The 22,935-nt window shown below is 38.4% G+C and overlaps 4 protein-coding genes across 7 annotated transcripts; 1 reads left to right on the top strand and 3 right to left on the bottom strand.

Moving 5' to 3' along the window:
- Positions 1-756: 756 nt before the first annotated feature.
- Positions 757-5,206, top strand: LOC135172593 (transmembrane protein 161B). Its single transcript, XM_064138741.1, has 8 exons — positions 757-1,704; positions 1,841-1,944; positions 2,232-2,487; positions 2,567-2,646; positions 3,040-3,372; positions 3,443-3,583; positions 3,677-3,851; positions 3,972-5,206. Exons 1-8 carry the CDS (start codon positions 1,702-1,704, stop codon positions 4,344-4,346), a joined length of 1,467 nt encoding a protein of 488 aa, XP_063994811.1. The 5' UTR covers positions 757-1,701; the 3' UTR covers positions 4,347-5,206.
- Positions 4,996-7,522, bottom strand: LOC135172598 (putative gustatory receptor 28b). Its single transcript, XM_064138754.1, has 4 exons — positions 6,612-7,522; positions 5,664-5,925; positions 5,214-5,394; positions 4,996-5,125 (listed from the first exon to the last, which is right to left on the bottom strand). Exons 1-4 carry the CDS (start codon positions 7,318-7,320, stop codon positions 5,024-5,026), a joined length of 1,254 nt encoding a protein of 417 aa, XP_063994824.1. The 5' UTR covers positions 7,321-7,522; the 3' UTR covers positions 4,996-5,023.
- A 314-nt stretch (positions 7,523-7,836) lies between these two features.
- On the bottom strand, positions 7,837-17,361 carry LOC135169061 (uncharacterized). Of its 4 annotated transcripts, none has more exons than XM_064133773.1 (7): positions 16,767-17,361; positions 15,413-15,556; positions 14,498-14,659; positions 13,988-14,164; positions 12,584-12,838; positions 9,948-10,192; positions 7,837-9,438 (listed from the first exon to the last, which is right to left on the bottom strand). In XM_064133773.1, the coding sequence occupies exons 1-7, from the start codon at positions 17,053-17,055 to the stop codon at positions 9,205-9,207; spliced, it is 1,506 nt and encodes a 501-aa protein (XP_063989843.1). In that variant the 5' UTR covers positions 17,056-17,361; the 3' UTR covers positions 7,837-9,204. The 4 variants fall into 4 exon arrangements, with proteins under 4 accessions (XP_063989843.1, XP_063989834.1, XP_063989852.1 ...); XM_064133764.1 differs by having other exon boundaries at positions 7,837-9,441; positions 16,767-17,355; XM_064133782.1 differs by having other exon boundaries at positions 7,837-9,441; positions 12,698-12,838; positions 16,767-17,354.
- Positions 17,362-18,822: 1,461 nt separating this feature from the next.
- On the bottom strand, positions 18,823-22,601 carry LOC135169091 (epidermal growth factor-like protein). Its single transcript, XM_064133814.1, has 4 exons — positions 22,352-22,601; positions 20,780-20,855; positions 20,216-20,688; positions 18,823-19,704 (listed from the first exon to the last, which is right to left on the bottom strand). Exons 1-4 carry the CDS (start codon positions 22,480-22,482, stop codon positions 18,927-18,929), a joined length of 1,458 nt encoding a protein of 485 aa, XP_063989884.1. The 5' UTR covers positions 22,483-22,601; the 3' UTR covers positions 18,823-18,926.
- Positions 22,602-22,935: the final 334 nt, after the last annotated feature.

Raw genomic sequence — 22,935 nt, 5'->3', positions numbered from 1 at the left:
CCGTCAAATTTTTTTCACTGCAGTTTTATTAGTTCTGCGAATTTTGAACATGACTAACTTTTAAGGATACGAAAAAACCCGTACAATATCGTAAAAACCGTCACGTATAGTCGTCATACATTACCGGTCTATACCGCGTGTTCTTACTGCGTTTTCTGCCATCCGGTGCTGAGTTGCAAAGTAGTCTATACGAATGCAGAGCAGAAGTGATGTAAAAACCAGAGATATGGATTTAGGAATCCAAAGATTTATCACAACCATACATGCATTATTAATTTAATACGTCCGAGAGTATGTTTTCGCAGGATTTTAGAGGATAATTAGTGCTATTATTGCTGTGGCTCAGTGAATAAAAATTAAAAACCACGAGGAAAATCGAAGGGCAGTAGTGATCCCCATGACATTACGGTGCAGGGACCACGTCTCAAATTTCCGTGTGATTTTTAATTTGAAATTTTTCGAGACTGAGGGATGAAACTCGGGAAAGCACGAGGCCCAGGAGCCGAGAAAAACGCCAACCTCCCTGCCCCCCCCTGAAAGGTCCGTTTTGAAATTGCCAATGAGCGAGAGAGAAGTATCGTTCTCCCTCTCTCTCTCTCACTCACTCTCCGTCATTCACGTCAGTAGTACTCGTGGCGCCCCGTTTCCTGTGGGGTGAAACTACGTCGGTAACGTGGAGTGCCTGGCGTCACTCAAACCCCCAGAACCGAGCCTCTACTTTAGTCTATCCTCTTTGCGTCCCTGTATCGTACCTTAATTAATTAGAGGGGGGAGTAATCACAATTTTCATTCGATTGTGTTCCATGATTTGTTTGTGTACAAACGGACAAATCTTCATATTCGTGATCTACAAACGGTGTCCTACAAAACTAGCTGCAGTTTAATTACATAAGTTGATTTTTAATTTTTTTCCGTCATCATGAGCAAGTGTCACCTGATGATGATTAATTACTCACGGTTCTATAAACAAAATCCATATATGCACTAACGATGTACAACCATGTACAGCAATTAGTTTTTCCGTTTACAACTTCCCGCCGGTCTAACTACATTGCGGTTAATTCTTTCCAGTTTTCTACTCGATTGAATTCCGGTTGTAATCGCATCTCTAATGCGTTTTTCTTATTGCTACAGCGTGATTTTGAATTTCCCGCTTCTGGCAAGCATCGGTGATGAAAATAAATCTCATTTTTATAAACAAAAGATTAATTCGGGTTTATTTTCCCGATTAAATTACGAAGTGGAGGGACTATTAATTATGAAACATTGAAATTTTTGTTTTATATCTGGTATTTTGTCGTCAATGGAAATGAAGTCTGAAGGTTTATGTGCATAACGTGTATATGGGCTCTGAAAAGCAGTCTCTAAAACTGGCAGTTAATTGAGTTTATCCGTTTTTGTTTATTTATTGTTTATTTATTACCGTTAAAAGTACCCTGGAGACATAATGAGCCCTGACTTATGTGAATACAGTCCGGCATTGAGCGCTATTGGGGAATAAGTGAATTGAGGTTAGGTTAACTCTGGCGGTAGGGAAACGTCAAGCAGTTTAGCTCCAAATCTATTCATATCTCCATGTATATGTGTAGAATATTTGACAAAATCTAGACCCCCCTAGTGGATTTGTTTAACACCGAGGTTTCTAAATAGAATAGTCGTTCCATTTTAGTAATTGGAAGTGCTTTGAACCTGCTGAGTACAATGGTAAGTAACGATTCTCTTGACTTGAATTCATAAATTAAAATTTGCTCACATTTGTTTAAAACCAGTAATTTTGTTGTTTATAATTTTTTTTTTGTTGTAAAACACAGAGTTTTATGCTTTGTCTTGTTATTTTCAGGCCCTTCTAGGGGCTCAACTGGTCATCACCCTAGTGATGGTGAGCCTCATACAGAAATTGAGTCCACATTTTTCGTTTGGAAGATGGATATTATGTTCGACGGGGTGAGTCATCCAAATTTTCAATACGAATTAAAGACGTAAAATGAACTCTTTTTGATTATCAATATGTCATGATGAAATGAAATCCATGCTGACCATTGACTAATTTTCAAAGAATATCTCGGGATCTCAGCGAGATGAATATTTGTAGTATTGATTCAATTTGGAAAATATCACTGGATTGTAAAAAAGTAGTTTCAGTTTCTCGAACTAATTATAATGAAGAGTGAGCTATTTTTGTCTCTCCCTTATTGTGAGGAATAGATTATTATTACTGTTTTTAATTTTAGGCTCTTGAGGTTTTTGTATCCAACAGACCAGCAGCTGAAGAGCTTAGCTGGTATTCCAAAGGAAAAACCCAAGAAGGGAAGACACATGGAGAATGGTAAAACACCTGAGACATTTCACATTCCTCGAAATCTTGATCTCACACTCGAGACTGCCAAAGTGTCACAACTCGATGTAGTGCACTTGAAGTATTACTCTGAGTTTCAGTGGCTATTGGATTTTTCGGTGTATGCGGCTATTACCTATACCTTGACTGAGGTAGAGCACTATATTTTTCATTTTGATTTACAATTACTATCTCCAGCATGATCCATTATATCCTTTCTCTATGTTACAGGTTTATAATTATTTCTATCCAATTACCGATGAGATCAATCTCAGCATGGTCTGGTGCTCACTGGTTATTGGATTTGCATTGTATCCTTTTGGAAACTCACGATCTTCATTAAAAAAATTAGCAACAAATTAATCAGTGGATTATCAACAAGTGCCCACAATGATTAGTCTAAAAGTCAGCATTTTCGAAGAATCTTGCTCACAAGGATCAGAACCTGACTGTGATAGAGAAACAATTTATATCGATAATGTATCGTAACAATTGATAATTTCGCAGCGTTTGTCAGTGGTCATAAATTCAAACCACAAAGACACTGGATTCAGTATTTTTATTCAAATTAGCTACAGCAGATCATTAGTTTCAAATGAAAGAGAAATAGACACTTGCGTAGGACTAGATCATTTTTTGTATGATAATCCATTGATTTATTTATAGCAATCAAAATCAAATAATTTCCTCAATTACGAGTCTAGCAAGATGTTACTGACATTATGGATTCAGTATTTCAAGGGTGATGAGAGTGTTGGTGAGAGATCCACCTGCATCGTCACAGGTTTTGTCTACCTTCTCATAGCTATGATGATTCTGATTGTTGACGAAAATAAACTTGAAATTGGTCTGGATAAGGCGTATGTCAGTTTCAACCACAGTGCCTCAGTTTTCCTAGGAAATCAAGGCCTCTCTTCAGCTGGGCCAGCCTCCCAAATAGTATTAAAATTCTTTCTAGCAATTTGGTGTGGACTCCTCGGATCTCTCTTCACCTTTCCTGGTCTGAGAATGTCCAAGATGCACTGGGACACCATGAAGTAATTATGATTTTATTATTATCCATGTTACTAGCGTCTATGAATTTCAACTTATGGATTTTTGTTTTAGGTATTACAAGGACAGGAAAATTTTAAAATTATTAACGAATATTAGCTTCGTCTCACCCTTGTTTCTGGTTTGTTTGTGGATTAAACCAATTAGCAGGGATTACTTCAGTATGAGAATATTCTCCGGAATGGATAAGCCACTGTACGCTTAGTTTTCCTACGCAAATCATAAATTTTTTGTTTGTGAGTTAGCTGATTGTTCTCTTGAATGTATTGAACTTTTCCTTTCGTTCAGGATGACCTCGGAAGCCTTTGACAGTGCGAGGCTCATTGTGATTATCCTGGTAGTTGTTCTCAGAATATCGCTGATGCCACTGTACCTCCAGTCCTATCTCAATCTGGCCGAACAAAGATTGGAGAATCAGAAGAGAGAAGCTGGTAGAATAACAAATGTTGAGTTACAAAAAAAGGTAAATTAAAATATTCGGTTTAGCACGTATTTATTATAAGATATTGTTGCTGAAGAAATCCCGGGAGAAGAATAACTTGTAATATTATTTCACGTATATTTTAAAAAACTTTATTTACAGATTGCTGCAGTTTTCTACTACTTGTGTGTGGTGACTCTCCAGTTTCTAGCCCCTCTAATGATGTGTTTATTCTTCGCTCTGATGTACAAAACTCTCGGTGGATATAGCTGGAGTGCAATATTGACTGATACTCCATCAGATGAATGCTCAATTAACGATCGCTCCCCTCAGTCACCGCTAGATCTCTCCGACACTGACAAAACAGTTACTCAAACCGTTGAGGAATTGCACTTGGCGTTAAGCTCGCTACGTAAAATATTCACAACGGAAGTGTTCAGAGGACTCTTCGGACTGGCAACGTGGTGGAGTTGCTTCACTATTTTTGCAACGAACGCGATGGGAATGTTTTACCAGAGTTACTTTGCGAATGCGTAGCTACCTCATTAATTCTCTCCAATTCAATTGAAACTATTACGAGAATTGCTTAGCAGATACGACAAAATTTCATCCCAAAATTAATGAATTCGCTATAAAATTGTATTAAATTTTTATTGAACGTCTTGTTAGGTCTAGACTCTATCGAAAAGTTCCACAGCTCATTTGCATATTTTATTCAATAACGCACCCCTATTCAATGGAATCTATTATTTACAAGATGGTAGAATCCGATTCTTAAATTTTTTTTTTGTTTCATTAAACAAAGACATTTTATGGATGCAAGAAATGTTAAATACATTGAATAAATATGTAAATACCGGAAAAATTGTGAACTTCCGTTCAAAAATTTTAATGTACAAACAAACAAAATATAAGGTGCTCTAATTAATAATGTCGATAGTGTAAATAATCAAATAACATGAGATACATCATATTAAACAAAAATAAACAAGAATAATGACAGGGACAATAAAAATTGAGAAATTCATTTTGGGAAGCTGAATAGAATTTTCTAGCGAATTCGTTGTTTTTTGAAGAATGAAATTCTTTTGAATCTGACAGGGGGAACTTAATACTCAATGATAACGCACATTACTAGGGTGATTGAATTTTTTAATTGACAAGTATTTTTTGTGAATGAGTGCATCAAACTTTGCCAAAGAAATTTTCTTCCTCTACAACTCCACTGAGGGTATCGTGTTGATCCCGCCACAGGCACCTTCCGGCGCATAAAACTGCACCAGAATGATCAGATAAGTTGTGATAACTCCAATAAACTGAAAATATGCAGTGTATGAACATTAAACATTTGCTCTTCATTGAGAGGTGTAAATAAATATAAATAATTGTGTAAAAAATGTTTACATTAGTCAAGAGATTATTGTCCATGGTGAAAAATTCGTATGCAGTGAAGGCGATGATGCTGTGGTCTAATTGTGCAGAAAAATCGTTGATTTCGTTGCGAAGACCAAGTTCTGGGTCTTCAGGGGCTCTGGTAATCTCCACTGAATACAGATCGCAGGGCCTGGGGCCTTTGGGCAGCCTCCTGAGATCAATCCATAATTGTCATTATCAGATTGATAAATTATTATTTGCCGATGAATAAATGAATACACTTTATTAATAAAATTTTGTAGACTAATTCAGAATTTTCGAAATTCAGTTTTCTGATGCGGACAATTTCATCTCTAATTCTTTACTTTATGATTTTTAAAGAAATACCATTTCTTGGGTTTACGACGTACCATATGGTTGTTTCATGTACTTTTAAATAGTGATTTATACATCTAGCAATCATAAAAAATTTACTGTCACCTTAGAACAATGTCGTGGATTATAATCCCTGTTTTTGATGACTCTTTGCGCGCCCAAGTGCAAATAAAGCAAGTCAACGCAAATTGTGCTGTGTACGTCAACCAGATGACGTTGTTTATCATCATAAATTTGTCTATTCCCTCGACAACGCCCATATATATCCGGAAGAGTGTTGCTACGACCATTGTAAATGAATTGAGAGAGCTCAAGAGAAGATGTATACCATGGATACTGTTGATGTATCGCACAAGAGCACAAAGAGCTGTAATTTATTATTTAATAGAGTATTTAAGTGCTTAGAGGGGTGTGCTTACATGGCTATGGATTCTGGGTGAGATTTGCATTCTGTGGGAGATGGACATGTTCGATTACATAATCATATTTCTTGACGGGGCGATAGTCCACTTGAGAATCAGTTTGGGGCGAAATCTAATTGATCCGAATAATGCATAAGTATACATTCTGCGTTTTATTGATTGTCTTAATTAGATAAAAATTATTGTTTTCCGTGGATGCATAATTTAAATTTTGATTTCATTATCAAGATATGTTCAATAGTGGGAACATTTGTAAACGGAGAATTTCATCGTGATAACAAAATTAAATTTGTGTAAAACTGATTACTAATAAATAAGTTGCATGAAAATTCTTTCATGCAATTTAATTAACAAAGTTGATGCCAACTCGACCCATTTACACATTTGAGGATTTTTCATTATGAACTTTTTCAATTAACAGTTGAAAAACTTCAATCAACTATTCTAATTGAATGGGGCGGGAAACTTTGTAAGTAGGAAAATCAGTAATTATGAGATATTCTCGATTGTGTCTGACCCAAATGATTCTCAGTCCCAATCATGAAATAATTAAAATAATTTTTTCATCGTACACATGAATGAATAAATCGATGTATTGGTTTTTAACCAGTTAATGAAGTAATCTCTTTACCATGATGCGCCTCTCGCGCCTTTCGAATCTCCATAATGATCCTACCAGCTGTGATTTGTTCGGCGCAGCGGCGAACTCCTCGATTAATCTCCTTGAATCTCGTATAAATTCCCATGACAATCAAATCGAATTCAAAATTTATACAGAGGGATTGACTGATAGTGTGATACAACAGTAGATCGGAAGCAAAAATCTCTTCCGGATGAGTATAGAGGTAGTAGAGTGCATGGGAAACGAGAGAGATTGGACCAAGGAGACACGTCATAATCAGTGTGAAAATCTGAAAACGTCTGATGGATGTATTGTTGCACTCCAGTCCACAATGCCTCATTTTTTTGTCGATAGTAGCGATTCTCTCCATCAAAATTGGCCACTTTTTGTATTGCACAAGACCGTGGAATACGTAGTAGTACGAGGATATGTAACACGCTACTTTGTTCATATAGTACATAATTTTGAAAGTATCGCTTTTGAAAACACTACCGAAGAAGAAGAAGTCGATAGCCCCGTATGCCACGATTGATGAGCATATTCCAAAATTAACAAAACGCAGGAAAAACGTGGAAATTTTCCACGATTTTAGAGGTCTTGCAATACCAACACCCAAAATCCAGGAGAAAAATGTTGAGGGACGAATGACTTTCTCGAATGATTCCGGTTTATCTCCAGTTTCGAATTCCACTGACACCAAATCCTCGATTGACGCCATGCCGATGAATTAATTAGTGAAAATGCAAATTATTCTCGGTAAAAAATGTCAATTTCGATTTTTCAACTGAACTACTTCTGCCTCTCAAACATAAAATACTAGATGAATGCGGCTACGTGACCCCTGAAATTCCTATTTTCCTCATTAAAAAAATACCCAAATTAATTGCTAGTACTCAGCAGTTCCTTTGATACCATCTGAAGCATGATAATGAAGGCGTTTGTGTCAAAAACTATCACGACATGCGCGATATAATTTCACGGTTTATATTTCATGATTTATGCATCATGCAACTAAACTAAATTGAGTTGACTTAACTAAATAGAAATACAAACTCTGGCTTTTTAATTGTTGCATTTGAATCGCACTGTGCGAGTCTATTTCATCCGCTAATTTTCCAGAAAAAAAAATTCCAAGTCGAGAAAAACATGGGGAAAGCTGATGAACAATTTACGATTGCGTGACAGGCAATAAGCAAATATATTCTATCAAATTGAAAGATCTTAAAAGCTCGAAGTAATTTTCTTAATTGGCACGTCAACACATACCCATCAACCAATTTTATTAATAATAAATTGAGATTTTTTTTGTGATTATTTCAACACTTTTATCGAAATTAATACAATAATGCACTAACTCTAGATTCAATGTTTCTGTTTCTCGTTAAAATTCCTCCGGCAGTTTTTTTGTAACGGTTATTCTCAGGGTTCTCATCAATTCACGTACAAAATGAATAATCATTCATCTTGACAATTTCATTGCATCATAGCATGTGAATTCTTATTATCTCCATCAGGATTACATCATATACTCCATACAAATCACATCCTCTACACTTTTGTCATCAATTTTATACTTAAATATTATCGTTTTTCTGGATTAAGGCAGCCAGCCTACATTACTGATTACAATTAGGAAAGCCAATATATAATTATTGATATTAGATCTTACATTCAATCCAGTGGTTTTCACACCCGCGAAGGGTTAAAATTGGAAAATTATTCAGGGGAATGAATTTCCTATCGTCAATAATTTCATTCATATACCGTCAAAAAGCTCCCTAGCTACAGTAAACGTTGTACATATCAAGGTAATACTTTATCAATTACAGTTTTTGGTAAAATATTCATATAAATAATATTTCAATCGTTTTAACAAGTATTTGGATTATTTCACTGAATATTGACATGGATTCATCTGATCAAAATTTTCGTTTATATCGTCCGTAATTTATTTGCTCTGTTGAAATCATTATGAACTTAACTGCCATGTTATTATAAACATAGCGCACACGGAACTGTTTCATTGAAAAATTCTGCTGCATTTTTCAATATTTTATTATGCAGCAGAGATTAGATTCTGATTTTTCTATATATTTTTTCATGGAAATATATAATTTTGTAAATTTTGCGATTATTACGAAATCAATTATTGAGAATCCCATTTCGTATTGCTATTCAGTGGAATATCCCGTCTAAACTCGGCATCATATTTTTAAAAGTTAATCGTAACACGTGACTAAACAATTTATAAATAATCCAGCACGAGACGATCTTTGTTAATGGATATGTTAGAAAATCAATAGTTTGAAACCGACTCGTGGATTGATGTAACTTGGAAATGAATTTATTATCCCCCTATTTTTAATTGTTTTGTACAAACAGTTGTTGCTATATTGTTGTATGTCAAACACAATGAGCTTTAGTCAATAGTAAATCATCAGGATGATGCAGTTGTACATTTGAAATATAATTTTGGTGCTAAATTTGATATTCTGAATGAATAGATATTTTTTTCCAGGCAAAACGGAACTGATTGCACTTGTTGAGCGATGATTGGCCTAATTGTAAGACGTTGAGGGCCAGAATGAATTTCACTCATGGGTTATGACTCAAAAATATCCACTACACTGGAACAATTCGCGGATGTATTATTTTTTAAGGCGGATGTGCACGCAGGAGCTGTGAAGGCCGTCTCAGTTGCATTCATCGAACGGTGCACTGTCAATGATGTTGACCCTAGGGATACGGGGATCGATGATCTGTGATTATTCACTGATGATTGCTGAGGTATTATTCGTGATACTGATGGCATTTCTGATGCTACCACCGTCAATATCTCCTTGAAACAATTGTTTAGTATTAAAATTGAGGATACGGATCGGGTTCAGCGAAATTAGAAAAGTATACGATTGGAACTAATTAGAGTAGAATATTATAGATAACAAATATGTAATACATAATATCCGTGACCTTTCCCAGAAAATTGAGGACTTCAAAAATCGGAAGATAACAGTAGCTCATTAAGTGCGACTTAAAAACAAAATTTGAACGCAAACCCATATATTTTTTCGTGCTCTCTCGATTGATAATTTGTCAAAAAAATTTAACGAACGTAAATTAAGGAAGGTAAATGACCGAATATGCCCTATATGTCAAATTTGAATAAATAACCGTAAATTTAAGCTAAAAGGGTATCACATCTTGAACACACGTCTGAATAAAATTGCATATTTTGCTTCGGTGCAGAATTTCCGTTTGAATTCAAGTTTTTCTGATTCATCAATACGATTCAGACCTTGTAATTCGTAACATAATATCCAGTAATTTATTCCATCTTCAATGTACCTCTCGGCTTTCCTCGACCGCCGGCAATAATTCATCGGTCGAATGAGGTGTCCTTGGACTGGGCGTCGGTTGCGTCTGCAACTGTTGCATCTGTACCTCCTGCTCCCGCTGTCTAGCTAATCTCAATTCCTGCAGCGCCAGTCTCTGCTCCTTGTCGTTTCTCTCCTTCTCGAGTCGCCTGGCGCTGTAACTCCTCGCCGATGAAGTTGAACTGTGTATCGACGCCAGACTCGGACGTCGCGAACCTGCCCGAGGAGAAAGTGATATGTTATTGTAATGCGAGAAAGGCGCGGTGTGCCGCATGCAGTATGCACGCGTGCCGCACAGATAAATGAGACAGAGAGAGAGAGAGACAGAAAATTTTAAGTATATCAAACCCCATCGCTATTTCGCAGTCATGCGGCTGCGCCCACGCACATTTTATCATTTTCTCTCACATCATTTTTTTGTTATTTTTCAACTGTTGCAAGAGTGACTCAGGTAAGCTATGCACTTCCGGTTCTGTAACGGCTCTCAATGACCATCCCACCCCAGTGACATCGAGGATAACATGTATATCACGTGCTGGGTATCAAGTATCGTGGCGTGTGAGAGATACAAGCGGTTGTACAATAATTTATATTGTGGTTGAAAAAACATTAATATTCATTGTTTTTGAGTAAATTATGTAGTACCATAGCAATCTATTGGTATTTTCTGAATTTTCGCCGGTTTCGGAATACCACATGAACTCTCATTCAATATCAAAAAGTCGAATTATTACCCATCGATTGGACATCGGAAGAGACTATAATTTTTCCATCATTTCTCATTTTTGTATAACTTGCAAACGAATTATTTCAAATTAAAATTTCAGAAAATATTGCGTCTTCAAATAACTCCCTGAATGACCCTCACAATATATCACATGTGTTTTGGGACCCCGTTCATGGAAATCCCACTGAAAAATTAGAGAAGTGATATTTTTGCAATAATTTTCCCCATTTTGGAGTCTAATTCCAGAATAAATCCAATCGGATTCCCCACGGAAGATCTTTCCCTTGATATATATTCTTCGTAACTATAATTTTATGCTTTTAAATCCCAAATGTCATTCCATAGATACCGCTTGAATCTCTCTAAGCGATAACAGAAGACTAACACAATTGACGCTTTTATAAATTTGTGAATACCTTGAGAATTGAGAGGTTCAAGAGAATTGATGAAGAGGCTCTTCGCTCTTTGTGACGCTCAAGTTTTCTTACAAAAATTTATTGTCATGGATTCTGCTGAGCTCCTCCGTTTTCAAGATACTCATAAAATAATTTGCCAGCGAAATTGGGGTCACGTCATTCCACAATCATGATTAGTTTCAAGAGAATGAATTGAGAGAGAATGTGTTTCATATCAGATAGATGATCAAGCATGCATTTACCCCCAGAGTGCAGCGAGTTAGCTATGAGTGGACGATTTATCGAGGCTTCTTACCAACTTAAATTTTTTTTTCGCTTACATAAGGAGCTTTATTGTTATTGTTGTTAAACTGTAACCGGCCGCTGCCATCTTGCTGACTCGTTTGAACGTGGGTGTGGGTCTGTACCTCGTTTTTCCGGTGTTTTACCGATTTTAATGGGTTTAGACGGGCGAATAGAGCAGACTATAGCAGAGTAGGCTCTGTTTCATGATAACAGACTCCTCCGCTCTCATTGCTCTTCGATTTCTTTTTTCTTTTCGTTCAAAGTTTTGCTCCTCAATCGTATGAGTTTCAGAAGTAGAAACAGTAGATGAAGCCCTGCGAGGTCAGACACGGCGCGAGAATGGCAACATCGAACTTTGAGGTGTGATAGAAGTTGTAGACTAATATGATTGAGAAACAGAGTATGGAAGGTTGAGAAGGTGTGAGTTTTGAATATTGTTTCATCGTACATTGTTTGAGTTTTTGAATTATGAGGAATAGTGGATTTTGTACAACGACAAACAGCACAGAACGGCACAATAAATTTTGTTGATTCACACAGAGGGAGAATGTGGGTTGTCCAGCAAGCACCCAAAAGAATAATAATAGGTTGGGGATAGAAACCTGAGCTTTTCCACGAGCACACAGAGACATTATGATCTCCAAATAGAGAATATTATTTTTTACCCGAAGAATATTCCTCTCGTTAATGAATAATTTTTCTTGGATGCAATATTCATCAATTGAAAGAAATACTCTCCGATTTTCTTATCATTTAAAATTATTGACTTCCACGAGGACATTCAATGAAGAACTTTGGTTATTTAAAATTTGAGAAATGGAATTGCTGAAAAAAATTATTCGATGAGAATTAATTAAGTTAAAATCCATTCTAATTTTTTTTAAGCTGAATTATTATTCGCGTTTCCCTCCAAATCTCAAAAAAATTTAAAGAACAACAACCCGTAAATAAAATAGGATTAAAGAAGTCTCATCCATGTGCGGTATTAAATTCCCGGAATTATCATCCCTTATTTTCATGTCTCGTGGTCACATCTGTACTTCCCCCTCAGCGACAATAATATTCTCAATTTGAACAAGTTTATGGCTCTGAAAAAATTAAAAATGGAGGAAGGAACATCGATAATTTTGTCATTGCGTTTGTTTCCGCAATTTTGCAAATTTTTTTTATATCGTCTACCGAGGCCGTTGGATCCCTCGGCAACGTCGCTAAGGGTACGTCGGTGCTTTTTCCCTTTGGCCGCTGCCTGTAGGTGACACGAAATAAGCAAGATGGCGGCGGCACGTGCCGCACCTGCACGCGATGCTGGAACAAGTGGTCCACGGCTACCACCGCTGCTTGGTCTCCTCGTGAAGGCTCCACAGGTCAATGGGCCATCACCACTGCGCTGGCTTGAGCGCGACGAGGGCCTTCCTGAGAGTGTCAATGGTATACCTGAATGAATGGAGGAGGATCCCATTAGCAGAGATGTGACGATGGGTTTGGTGGAAATGGGAGCAACGTGTCTGCTCTTGATTTTTTTCTATTGAATTTTTCATTTACCCTCATGGAGTGAATTGTAAGTGGTGAATTTACTCGGGGGCTCTAGCTCAATTGAATACTCAACATCGGGTGCACTCAGGGAAAGTAATTCCGAGGTTAATTGAAACAGTCAATAATTTATCCATTTTATACATCAAAAGGAGATACTTTACGCTTTTACACTAATATTTTTTTTCATATTTAGAACAACAGTAGATTTCCAGTTAATCTTAGAGGGACTTTCCCTTAATGAATGAAAATTAAAACGAAATGTGCGAGAAGTTTTAGTGGATTTCTGGAGAAATTATTGTAGTATCGGCAATAATTATGGGGAAATCCCCAGTTTAAGAATGATAATCTGTCAAATATTATAGACAGATGTTCTTCGTATTTTATTAAGATAGTCTAGGGCTATAAGTTCATATTGTTGTTTTAGCGTAGGTGCTATTTGTGAGGAAACCCCGCAAATAGACATGGATTGGTACAGGAATGCAAACCTGTACTATAGAAGCCCTTAGAGGGTCATATTTTGTGGGTTTATGAGGTCCACAGATGTGACAGGCGTAGATCGTTGCAGCCAGCGTGGTCCAGGGATGCGAGGACCACGTGACGCGATTAGGGCCCAGTCCAGGGTTGAGAAGAGGGACAGGGTCAGAGTCGTTAGTGAGCAGCGATAGACGTTAGACGTGTGTTGAAGAGATAGACGTGAACTTAGACGTTTTGTTTCACGTATTTAAGAGTGTGTTTAAGAGTGTCTGAAGATTGTAAAATATATTAAGTGTTTTAAAATAGCGAATATAGTGTTAAAATCATTTGTACTTTTTTCATGGAAATAAACTGTTTTTATCTTTTTAAAAGTAACCCTACATTGATTAATTACTATTTTATAGAATTAAAAACTGAAACGTCTGGTAAATTCTATAATTTTATTTCCAATAATTTTGCTTTCAATGCTGCAACGTTGATTCTAAGTTTAGAGGGCCTTGATTTTGATTTATGCCTCGTAAATCAATATTTCTGGTTAGGAGCAATTGGCGATAAAGTCGATAAGAAGGTACTGACCTGCATCATTACTGAATAACATCGGTGGAGTATGATGGGCATTGGCATAATGTCTGGGTTCTGAATATCTAGCTCGGCTGAATAACTTTAATACGAAGCAAATCAGTCCCGTGAGCACCGCTATACCTGACGCTACACCAAGAAGAGTAGCGAGGTCAGTCTTTATCAGCACGAGATCTGAAACGTATGATCCTGTATCAATCACCTCGAGACACCATGAGACAAGATAGTAGAAGACGCTCTTGAAAATTCATTGACATTGATTTTGACTCTGAGTTCGGTTCAAGATCGAATTATTGAAGAATTTATAATTTCTTTTCAAGATTATCTTTCAATATTCAACCGGAACGATATATTGTCATTTATTCTGTGGTCAGTTTTAAATTAACACAGTCATTAAATTTTCTTCATTAAATTTTAAATAATATTTTTTTTGGTAGTGGAATGTTACAATGGATCGATTCAAATTAATTATGCGTATTTAATAATTTATGAGTGAATTTTATGTACCTTCTGCACAGAATGTTTTTTTTGTTGGTCTTGAGAGAACGACACGGTGATATCCCGTATCGCATTCGCACATGGCATTGTGTTGTACCTGCGTGCACGTTGCGTGCTGGTCGACGAATGTGCAGCTTGCCCGATAGAAACATTGTTCTCCGAGCTTTTTCGCTGAATAGACAATTCAATGGGCGAATCAGAACTAAACTAAACATTACAATAGTACATTTCCGGGATAGGGGGCTTTTTCCACTCGTGTCGTTGGCATTCTATGGAAAAGCGGGGATTGGCTGGCGATACGAGTGGAAAATTCCGATCCCGTCAGACAATGAATTAAAGGAGTCAAATTGGCTCTCACAGAAAATGAGGCGCAATGTACTAGCCGGGAAAAAATCTAGTGCTGGTAATGGAAATTTTATTGATTTGATTGTAGATTTCCCGAGGAATTTTGAGAAATCGCACATCAGCAGCAGTAGATTTTTTGATAAACGAAGAACTGTGATTTTTCGGGTACTTTATGTTCTGTAAATCATCGTTACCCTCCTGAGGATCGAAATAGTATATCAGGACGAGTATGAGGTCACAGAACAAGCCAAAGGCGACTTAATTATCTGAGCTAGAAAAATCCCCTGCGACCGTATATCGAACAGAATTTTTTGTCATTATATCCGACTAACGAGCTTGCGGCGACAAAAAATTCCCACTGTGTCGACCCCTCTATTTAATCACAAAGTGTGGTAAATAGAATTTATGCACGCGGTTTTGCGCCCTATATTTTCTAAGCCAAAGACGAAAAACTGGCATTCTTCCAAACGAATTTTCCATTGGCACTTTCATCGTCTGGATATTTTTAAACCCTCAAACGAAAAAAAAAATCTTAATTCCAACTCCTGTTTTCATTGTTCATATTCCATTGAAACTCACGTTTAGTGCAGCCTTTTGTCGGTCCAAGCGGCACCGGATAATTCTTTTCACACTCACATTTACCGCTGATGGAGTCGCAAACAACATGCTGTAGATTCGAGCTGCATGTGTCGTCGCACAGTGAGCCCAGAAATCGCCCTTTCTCTGCAACCCAATCAATCAAATCAGCCTTGTGCCCATTCCCTTAATTACTCCAACAAAAGTATTCATATAATTCACATCACTATGACAATTCAATATTCAAGGTTTGAATGCGCGGAATAATTCTCGTTAACATGGGCAGAAACTCTTGATGATGTTTATGTTGAATATCAACAATAAGCGGGCTGGCAATTATAATCAATAGACGCCACCCAGACACCATTAACGCTGCATTGTTTCGTCCAATAATCCAAAACGTTAAAAAATACCGCTTCCCACATTCGCCCTATTTATTCAATTTATTCACCCGATGAAAAAAAATCACTCGCTAATTAACAAAAAGCCTTGAATACCCCAAAATTATTAATACGGAAAATTTAATTTACTATCTTCCTGAATGCAGCATTATCCTGAAATTAAGCGTGAATCATGCGAATGTACTTGAAAAGATGTCCAGATAGAGCACGTACTGGTCAAGTTGCATGCAGAACACTTCAAGGGGATAGTACGTCATTACGACAACATGACGGCGCACACGACATCCCGATATCCCCACTGACCCATAATCCCTGGCACAAATATTATGTAAAAAACTCTCGCACATCCTAAAAGGATTTTGACACACGTATTCTCCCCATTAGCCCGCCGTAATCCCTCAATCAATAAAAAAGAAAGTTTCCCCTGAGTTTTACCTAACGCTATCACCCGCAGTGGAAACCTGAATGATAAAAAAATTCAATTTCAAATGTATGACAAAATGTGAGCCATTAAGACGCCTGTCAAAATCACCTGGCATTAGAAATTAAAACCGCCTTCCAACCGCACTTTCTCCACCGTTTAATCCCCATGGAGTAAAAATTGAATAACACAATATAATTCGTTGATAGATATTCCTATAGACACTCTCCATTATCTCAACAAGCATCATTATCCACTAAGAACACGAGACAATCAGGTCATTCACGTCCGACGTGTGTCGGCATGTCGGGCATTGGAGTGTAGCACGTGAGATAGTGGACAAAATACATCATGTCACGCGATAGTGAAATATCCCCCCCGGAATTTTTCAAATCACCCCACACTAACCAATTATCGGCCACTTATTTTACTCGAAAAATTTCACCCCCACAATTACGGAAAGTGCTCATATCCACCGAATGCATCAGAGATCATTAAAACGATAAATATAAATAATTAATCCAATTCTAATTACCTGTCGAATTTCCCTCAACATAGTCCTCCTCTCCATCATACGATAAATCCCCATCGCCCTCCTCATCGTATACACCCTCTTGAGCCCTCCGTGTGTTACGGCTCCGGGATCTTTCATCCCTCCCAACATCCAAATCTCCATAACTCCAAAGTTCCCAGAATAGCCTCGTATTATCACTACCAACAATATCACTTGTTTCAACGCAACTTGATTTCAATAGTATAACAATAAATGTCAACCAGCACCAACAACAGCAGGACAATCTAAGGGCAAACGGAAGTGCGCTCATCGCCCCCGCGGCGCGAGTCTACCCCCGTAACCGAGCATCCGTGGCGCATCGACATCTCTTTCCCACTCCGCTGTACCGGCTCCCCATCAGTTACCCCAACGTAGCCACTACCCAACACAAACATAAAGCCACCTTCACCCACTACACATTTGTCCAATCCACGGGTAATAACAACGAGGGTGAGACGAGGGGTTTTGGAATACCATCTAGTCAGACGTTGCACACACACTAAGGGGATTCCCACGAGAGAAATTTTCTACAGCGCCTGTGCCATGTTACAGCGCCACCGAGCGAGTCGACCCCAAAATACCAGTGCCAAAGTCCATCCACCCCGTCACTGGTGCGCATCTACCCTTTACCCACTCCATCATCCCCATTCCCCTCGACCTACATTACGGGAAACCGTGGCAGATCGATGTTTCCGTGTAAAAGAGAAAAGATGTGGTGATGGAGATTCGGGAGTTCAGGAGGATGTGGAGGAGGCAGGATACTCCATACTGACGAGGGAGAGGGAGAATTGGGGGTAGTTTCGGGGGTCCATGGCCCATCGGTTTTACGTTAATATCAATTGGCCCCCGAGGTGTCTTAATTTGAGATGTGGCCGGGATTGGGAAGATTCAGGGAGAAGCTTTTGAGAGGGAACGTGTCCGGAGAAATTAGGGTTGAAAGTAATGGGAGTCTACACTTGATGTTTTCTACTCTTTATATAGAGGGGAGGGGGCAGAATGCAACAAGAAGGAACCTATTTATTGGATAGAGGTATCATTTGTTCAGGTCAGATGAACTGACGATGATGGGTATTATGATTTTTTGATGGGGAGAGGTGCTGAGAAAAAATGTTGGGAGGTGCTCATTTACCCTCAGGCATTTTGCTTTGTTCAAGAGACAGACAGTCCTCGGTTGCTCAAATATTGGATAAGCATTCTTACGCTTGTTCATGACAGCGTTGTCATTAGAGAGATGAGAAGGACGTATTTAACATTTGGAAGTGTTATAATTTTCGGGGAGGAAACGTTGACTGGATGAGCTCGGTACGGAAATCTCGTATTAATATCAGTATGGGATAAAGAAAATGACAAAAATGTTGATGTAGGAGCGACAAATTGAAGTCTATTAACTTTATTGAGATTCCTGTCGAAAATGTAGTGAATAGGTTCATGAAAAGATTGTATTCTATTTCTTCATGGTTCTCTTCCTTCGAAACTTTCAAAGCTTTTCCAAATTGAAATGCTCTCCAATCAGAAGATAAAGCCATATGCCATGGGAAATGTAGGCTAGTTAGATCAATCTATGGAGAACTCCACCTGTAAATATCTCAACATGACGTGAATTGTGTGAGCTCCACCCAATAAATATAATCCTACCTCATTATGATAATAAGCTGATTCATTTGACGCGTCTGAATTCGATTTCAAATACAGATTTCATCATTCATGTTCAGTCTGTAATTTGAGTGATTGATTGAATTTTAATTTAATGATCTTATCCAGCGATCAGTAAATCAAACTTTTATCAAGAAATTAGTAACCGTTCTGTAAAATATTTGACAGCCGCAGTATTTAACTGATCAAAGAATCAGTTTTTCTTGGAGGCTTTTTGTATTTCATTTCTTCAAAAGTCCCATTCTACTAATTCGTCATTGTACTGTCCGACAATTAGTGACTTTTAAGCCACACTTCGCAGGTCTAGAACGTTTTCATCGAAAGACATACTTGGAAATTCACCCCAATTACATTCTTATAAATCTATTCAAGAAATTAAAACAAATTTCATTATCATAGTCCATTTTATTTATTCGACAGGGCCCAATTTGCCCGAAACAACGTCATATTCTTTCAATTTCATCCATCGATGATCGATTTAATTTTTATTTAATAGTCCTGTCTAGTAATACACCTCTGACTTCCCTTAACACTTCTATCTTTCACATAACCGGGATTACAGAGGCAGCGGTTTGGCGCTGAGCATGAGCCATTGGGACAGCCGCCAGGGCAGGATGGTATGCAACGTGTCCTAGTTGTGTCAAGGGGATCCTGCTCATAGCCATTGTTACAACTACAAATGTTGTAGCCCATACAGACACCGTTGACGCAGGGACGTTCACAGTTGACTTCACCGTAACTTCCTGGTTGGTTGTTGTTTCCTGGATAACCTCCAGGTTGATTATAGTCTCCGGGTCGAGGGTGATAAACACCAGGCTGATTACTTCCGGATGGATAGCCTCCCTGCTGGTTGTAATCTCCGGGGCGATAAACTCCCGGTTGATTGTAATCCCCTGGACGTGGTTGATGACTTCCAGACTGATTATAGTTTGTTGGATACTGCTGGTGACCTCCGGGCCGAGTGTAATCACCTGACCCAGGTTGCCGGATACCTCCAGCCGGAGAACCTCCAACTGGGACGCACCGGTTATCACGATTCATCACTAAACCGGGATTGCAGACACAAAGATTGGGAGCAATGCAACCTGCATTTTCAGGACATCCTCTAGGACATTGAGTCACATCAACCGAACAGATATTGGCCAAATTCTTGACGTAGCCTATGTTGCAGACGCACATTCCTGGCGAGATACATTGGCCATTGTGACATCCTAGTGGTCGACAATCAGCTTGGCAGGTCTCACGGTCGCCAGGCGGATTATACCATCTGCAAATGGGCTTCAAGTTAAGGGTTTCCTTCCGCAGATATAATTTATGAAAGGATGAGGATCGTGTGAGCTCAAGCTTACTTTTGAGACGTTGCAAAGAAACAGGATATTTCAGGACGAGGGCCACGGAGATTTTGGGTCGCGAGCCGACGGAGAGGGCCAACATGACACGCGACGAAAAATCCCTATGACACCTGGACGATATATTCCCGTAGTGATTTTCACTTTTTCGAGTTCGAAGGGCCAGTGCCCATCCTCGGACGAGGAAAAGTGAAGAATAGTCAGGGAAAATATGGTACCATATCCATGGGGATTGTGTTTCGTATCTCGTGGGATTATATCGGCTATAAACTTGCCAAGAGCTCAGAGGAAAAACGTACGATATTTATGACCAAGAACTTCTTTAACTAGAATCTCCAGGGAATATGTCATAAGGAAAATCATATTCTATCAAGCTTCTCTTTGAGGAAGTATTAATTAATTATCCTCTATAAATATTGATTCACAAACCCTGGATGACAGGAACAAACTCCGGGAGCTGTGCACTCTCCATGTGGGCATCCTCCTTCGCAAATGGGTTCACACCTCTGCATCTGTTGATTCAAAGTGTAGCCAGGGCGGCATTGGCAGACCTTCGGTGCAACGCAGTCACCATTGACACATCCACCAGGGCAGTCAGGTTCGCACCGGCCACTAGCTGATCTCTCCCATCCAAGTTTGCATTCGCAGTAGTCGGGGGCGAAGCAGTAAGCATTTGTTGGACAGGGATTTCTGCAGTAAGGTTTGCAGATCCCCTCAGAGAGTATCCAGCCACTGTCACAGGTACAAACCCCGTTGACACAACGACCACCAAAACAACCTTGCGCACAGCTACCGGAGCTACCAGGGTTCCGCTCACAACGATTTGTGGCTGGATTTTTTCGATAGCCCTCACAGCAATCCAGCACTGTCACGTAACCACTGCTGTCCGTATCATTCCAGTGCTGACGGTGATAACATTGACATTTATGAAAACATGAATAGAGAGTAGAGAAATAAAATGGTATGAATTGGAAAAAAAATATCGTCTCTTACGGGCCTGGTAGGCTGCCCATATCCTGTTGGTGTCTTGCTCGCTGTCTGATTGTATTGAGATAATGCCTGGTGATACCTGAAATCAGAATACTGTCTCTCAAGTGTAATGTAACTATAATCTTTCCGAGAATTTCCCTTTCATTTTTTTTTCTAAGTATCGATACTGGCTTTTCCTGTGGTGCAACGTGAAAGGTCAAGGTTAGACACTCTCGGCCGTGATATCATCTCGTGCTTCGAACGCCTCATGACCCGATTCATTTACTGATGCAGATAAATGATGAGTATTTACTTCGTGAGGGCTTTTGGAGTTTTATTGAGGAGGGAGCTCACTGGATTTCGTTGATTTCGGAGCTGGAACGTGATCGTCATCACGGAGACAATTTCTTAGAAAAATTCTCGGACGACACCGACGTCAAAATTGAATAAATAAATATAGCATATTTGTTAGAAAACTCTGTAGAGTTTAGATTGATTTTTTTCGTAATTTTGAGCTGATTCTATTGAACTCGTTATGGGAAATCTTTAATTAAAAAATTTATTTGAATCTGATCATTTAATGAAATTTATTCTCCTCAGATATGACCTACAACATTTTTTCGACTGACATTGTCCGGTTTTTGTTTTATTCCATGACAATTTTATTTTGAAGTCCAGCGGAACTAAAATGAGATAAAGCTTCTCAAAAAGTGTACCGGAAATGTCATATAAAAATTACTGATACGATGACGAAAGAAATTAATTTATGAAGATTGAATAATGCGTACCTTCGAATGCAACAAGTTATCTATTCAAATTGAATACGACAGTTCCCTGCGTTAGACAAATGAATTGTTTAGCTGGTTGGCAGGTATTATTCGAAATTCGTAGGGAAAGTTACGGGTCGGTAATTATATGTTTTTGACAGGCAGGAGCTGAACATTTCAATGTATCCGAAGTGGATATTGATCTCGCAATAACAGAGGGGCGCAACCCTCCAAATTGTGTTCGGAAATCAATCCAATGTGACATGTTTACGCGAACCGGATATTTCTTAAAGTGACTCGACAACTATTGAATATTACGTCACTTTGATCATGATAGCAAAGAATAAATATGATTCATATCTATAATTGCAAGCTGTCCGTTCATCGTGTGAAGTATTTTGATGTGAAACAGTAGAAGTGGGCGATTATCATTGAGTGAAAAGCCTCTCTCGATGTGTGGGATCGATTTTCAATATTTTTATTGAATATCGTATCAGTTGGACAAAACTTTCCAATTTTTCAATGCAATTATCATGTAAGGCTTAAAATGAATCATATCAAAAGTCGCAATACGAGCAGTACTAATTTATTTTTCCGCAAGATTTAAATTTATTTCGCTCCTAAAATTCTCAAGCCCAAAGCTCAATTTTCATGACATTTGCGCAGTTCAGGATTTTTCATCCACATCTTCGGGAGAATTTTCATTATCCGCTCTTCATTCTCCAGTTTGACAGGGAACTGTTATTTTTAGGAAGCTTTTGATGTTAGTACAATGGAGTATGAATTGTTTGGAGTGTCTGAATGGGTCCATTGGAATATATTCACTCACGGAATCCTTTTGTAGCAGTATCCTGCCTCGTTTGAAGTCTCCTGATAACGACCTCCCTTGACATGCTGTGCAGAGGCGAAGAATACGCCTACCAGCAGAAAGACGAGAATATGAAGTTGCTTGAAGACCATGTTTCCTTGCTGAATGTCTCTTACTCACTGAATACTTGTGTTCCGTGGCTTCTTGATTACATAAACTTTGATGTGTCATAGAGGGTCAGCTGATTAGAATTAGCGGAAAAGACGTTCGATTATCACTGGGCATTTACAGTTTCGATTGACCGAGATACAAACACAAAAATATTTTTTGACCTCTATATACGATATCATGATATTTCCATTTCAGGGATGAGATAATGCGTAGGAGCTATCGGGATCAATGATGTAGTTGAAAACTGGTTTGTCTAGTGTCGCCTGTGATCGATAATTATAGTACGAATGCCAATTCCAAGAATGACGGGACGTGGTACTGAACGTGTCTCTTGAAAGAATTCCATTCTATTAGGATTTATCGTTTGTGAACTAGGGCGGAAAATATGATTCCAAGAGGGCCTTCCGAAATCCGGACGAAGAGTCGAAAATATT

The sequence above is a fragment of the Diachasmimorpha longicaudata genome, chromosome 1 (assembly GCF_034640455.1).
Source record: "Diachasmimorpha longicaudata isolate KC_UGA_2023 chromosome 1, iyDiaLong2, whole genome shotgun sequence".
NCBI lineage: Eukaryota > Metazoa > Arthropoda > Insecta > Hymenoptera > Braconidae > Diachasmimorpha > Diachasmimorpha longicaudata.
This window is presented reverse-complemented; position numbering and strand designations above follow the sequence as displayed.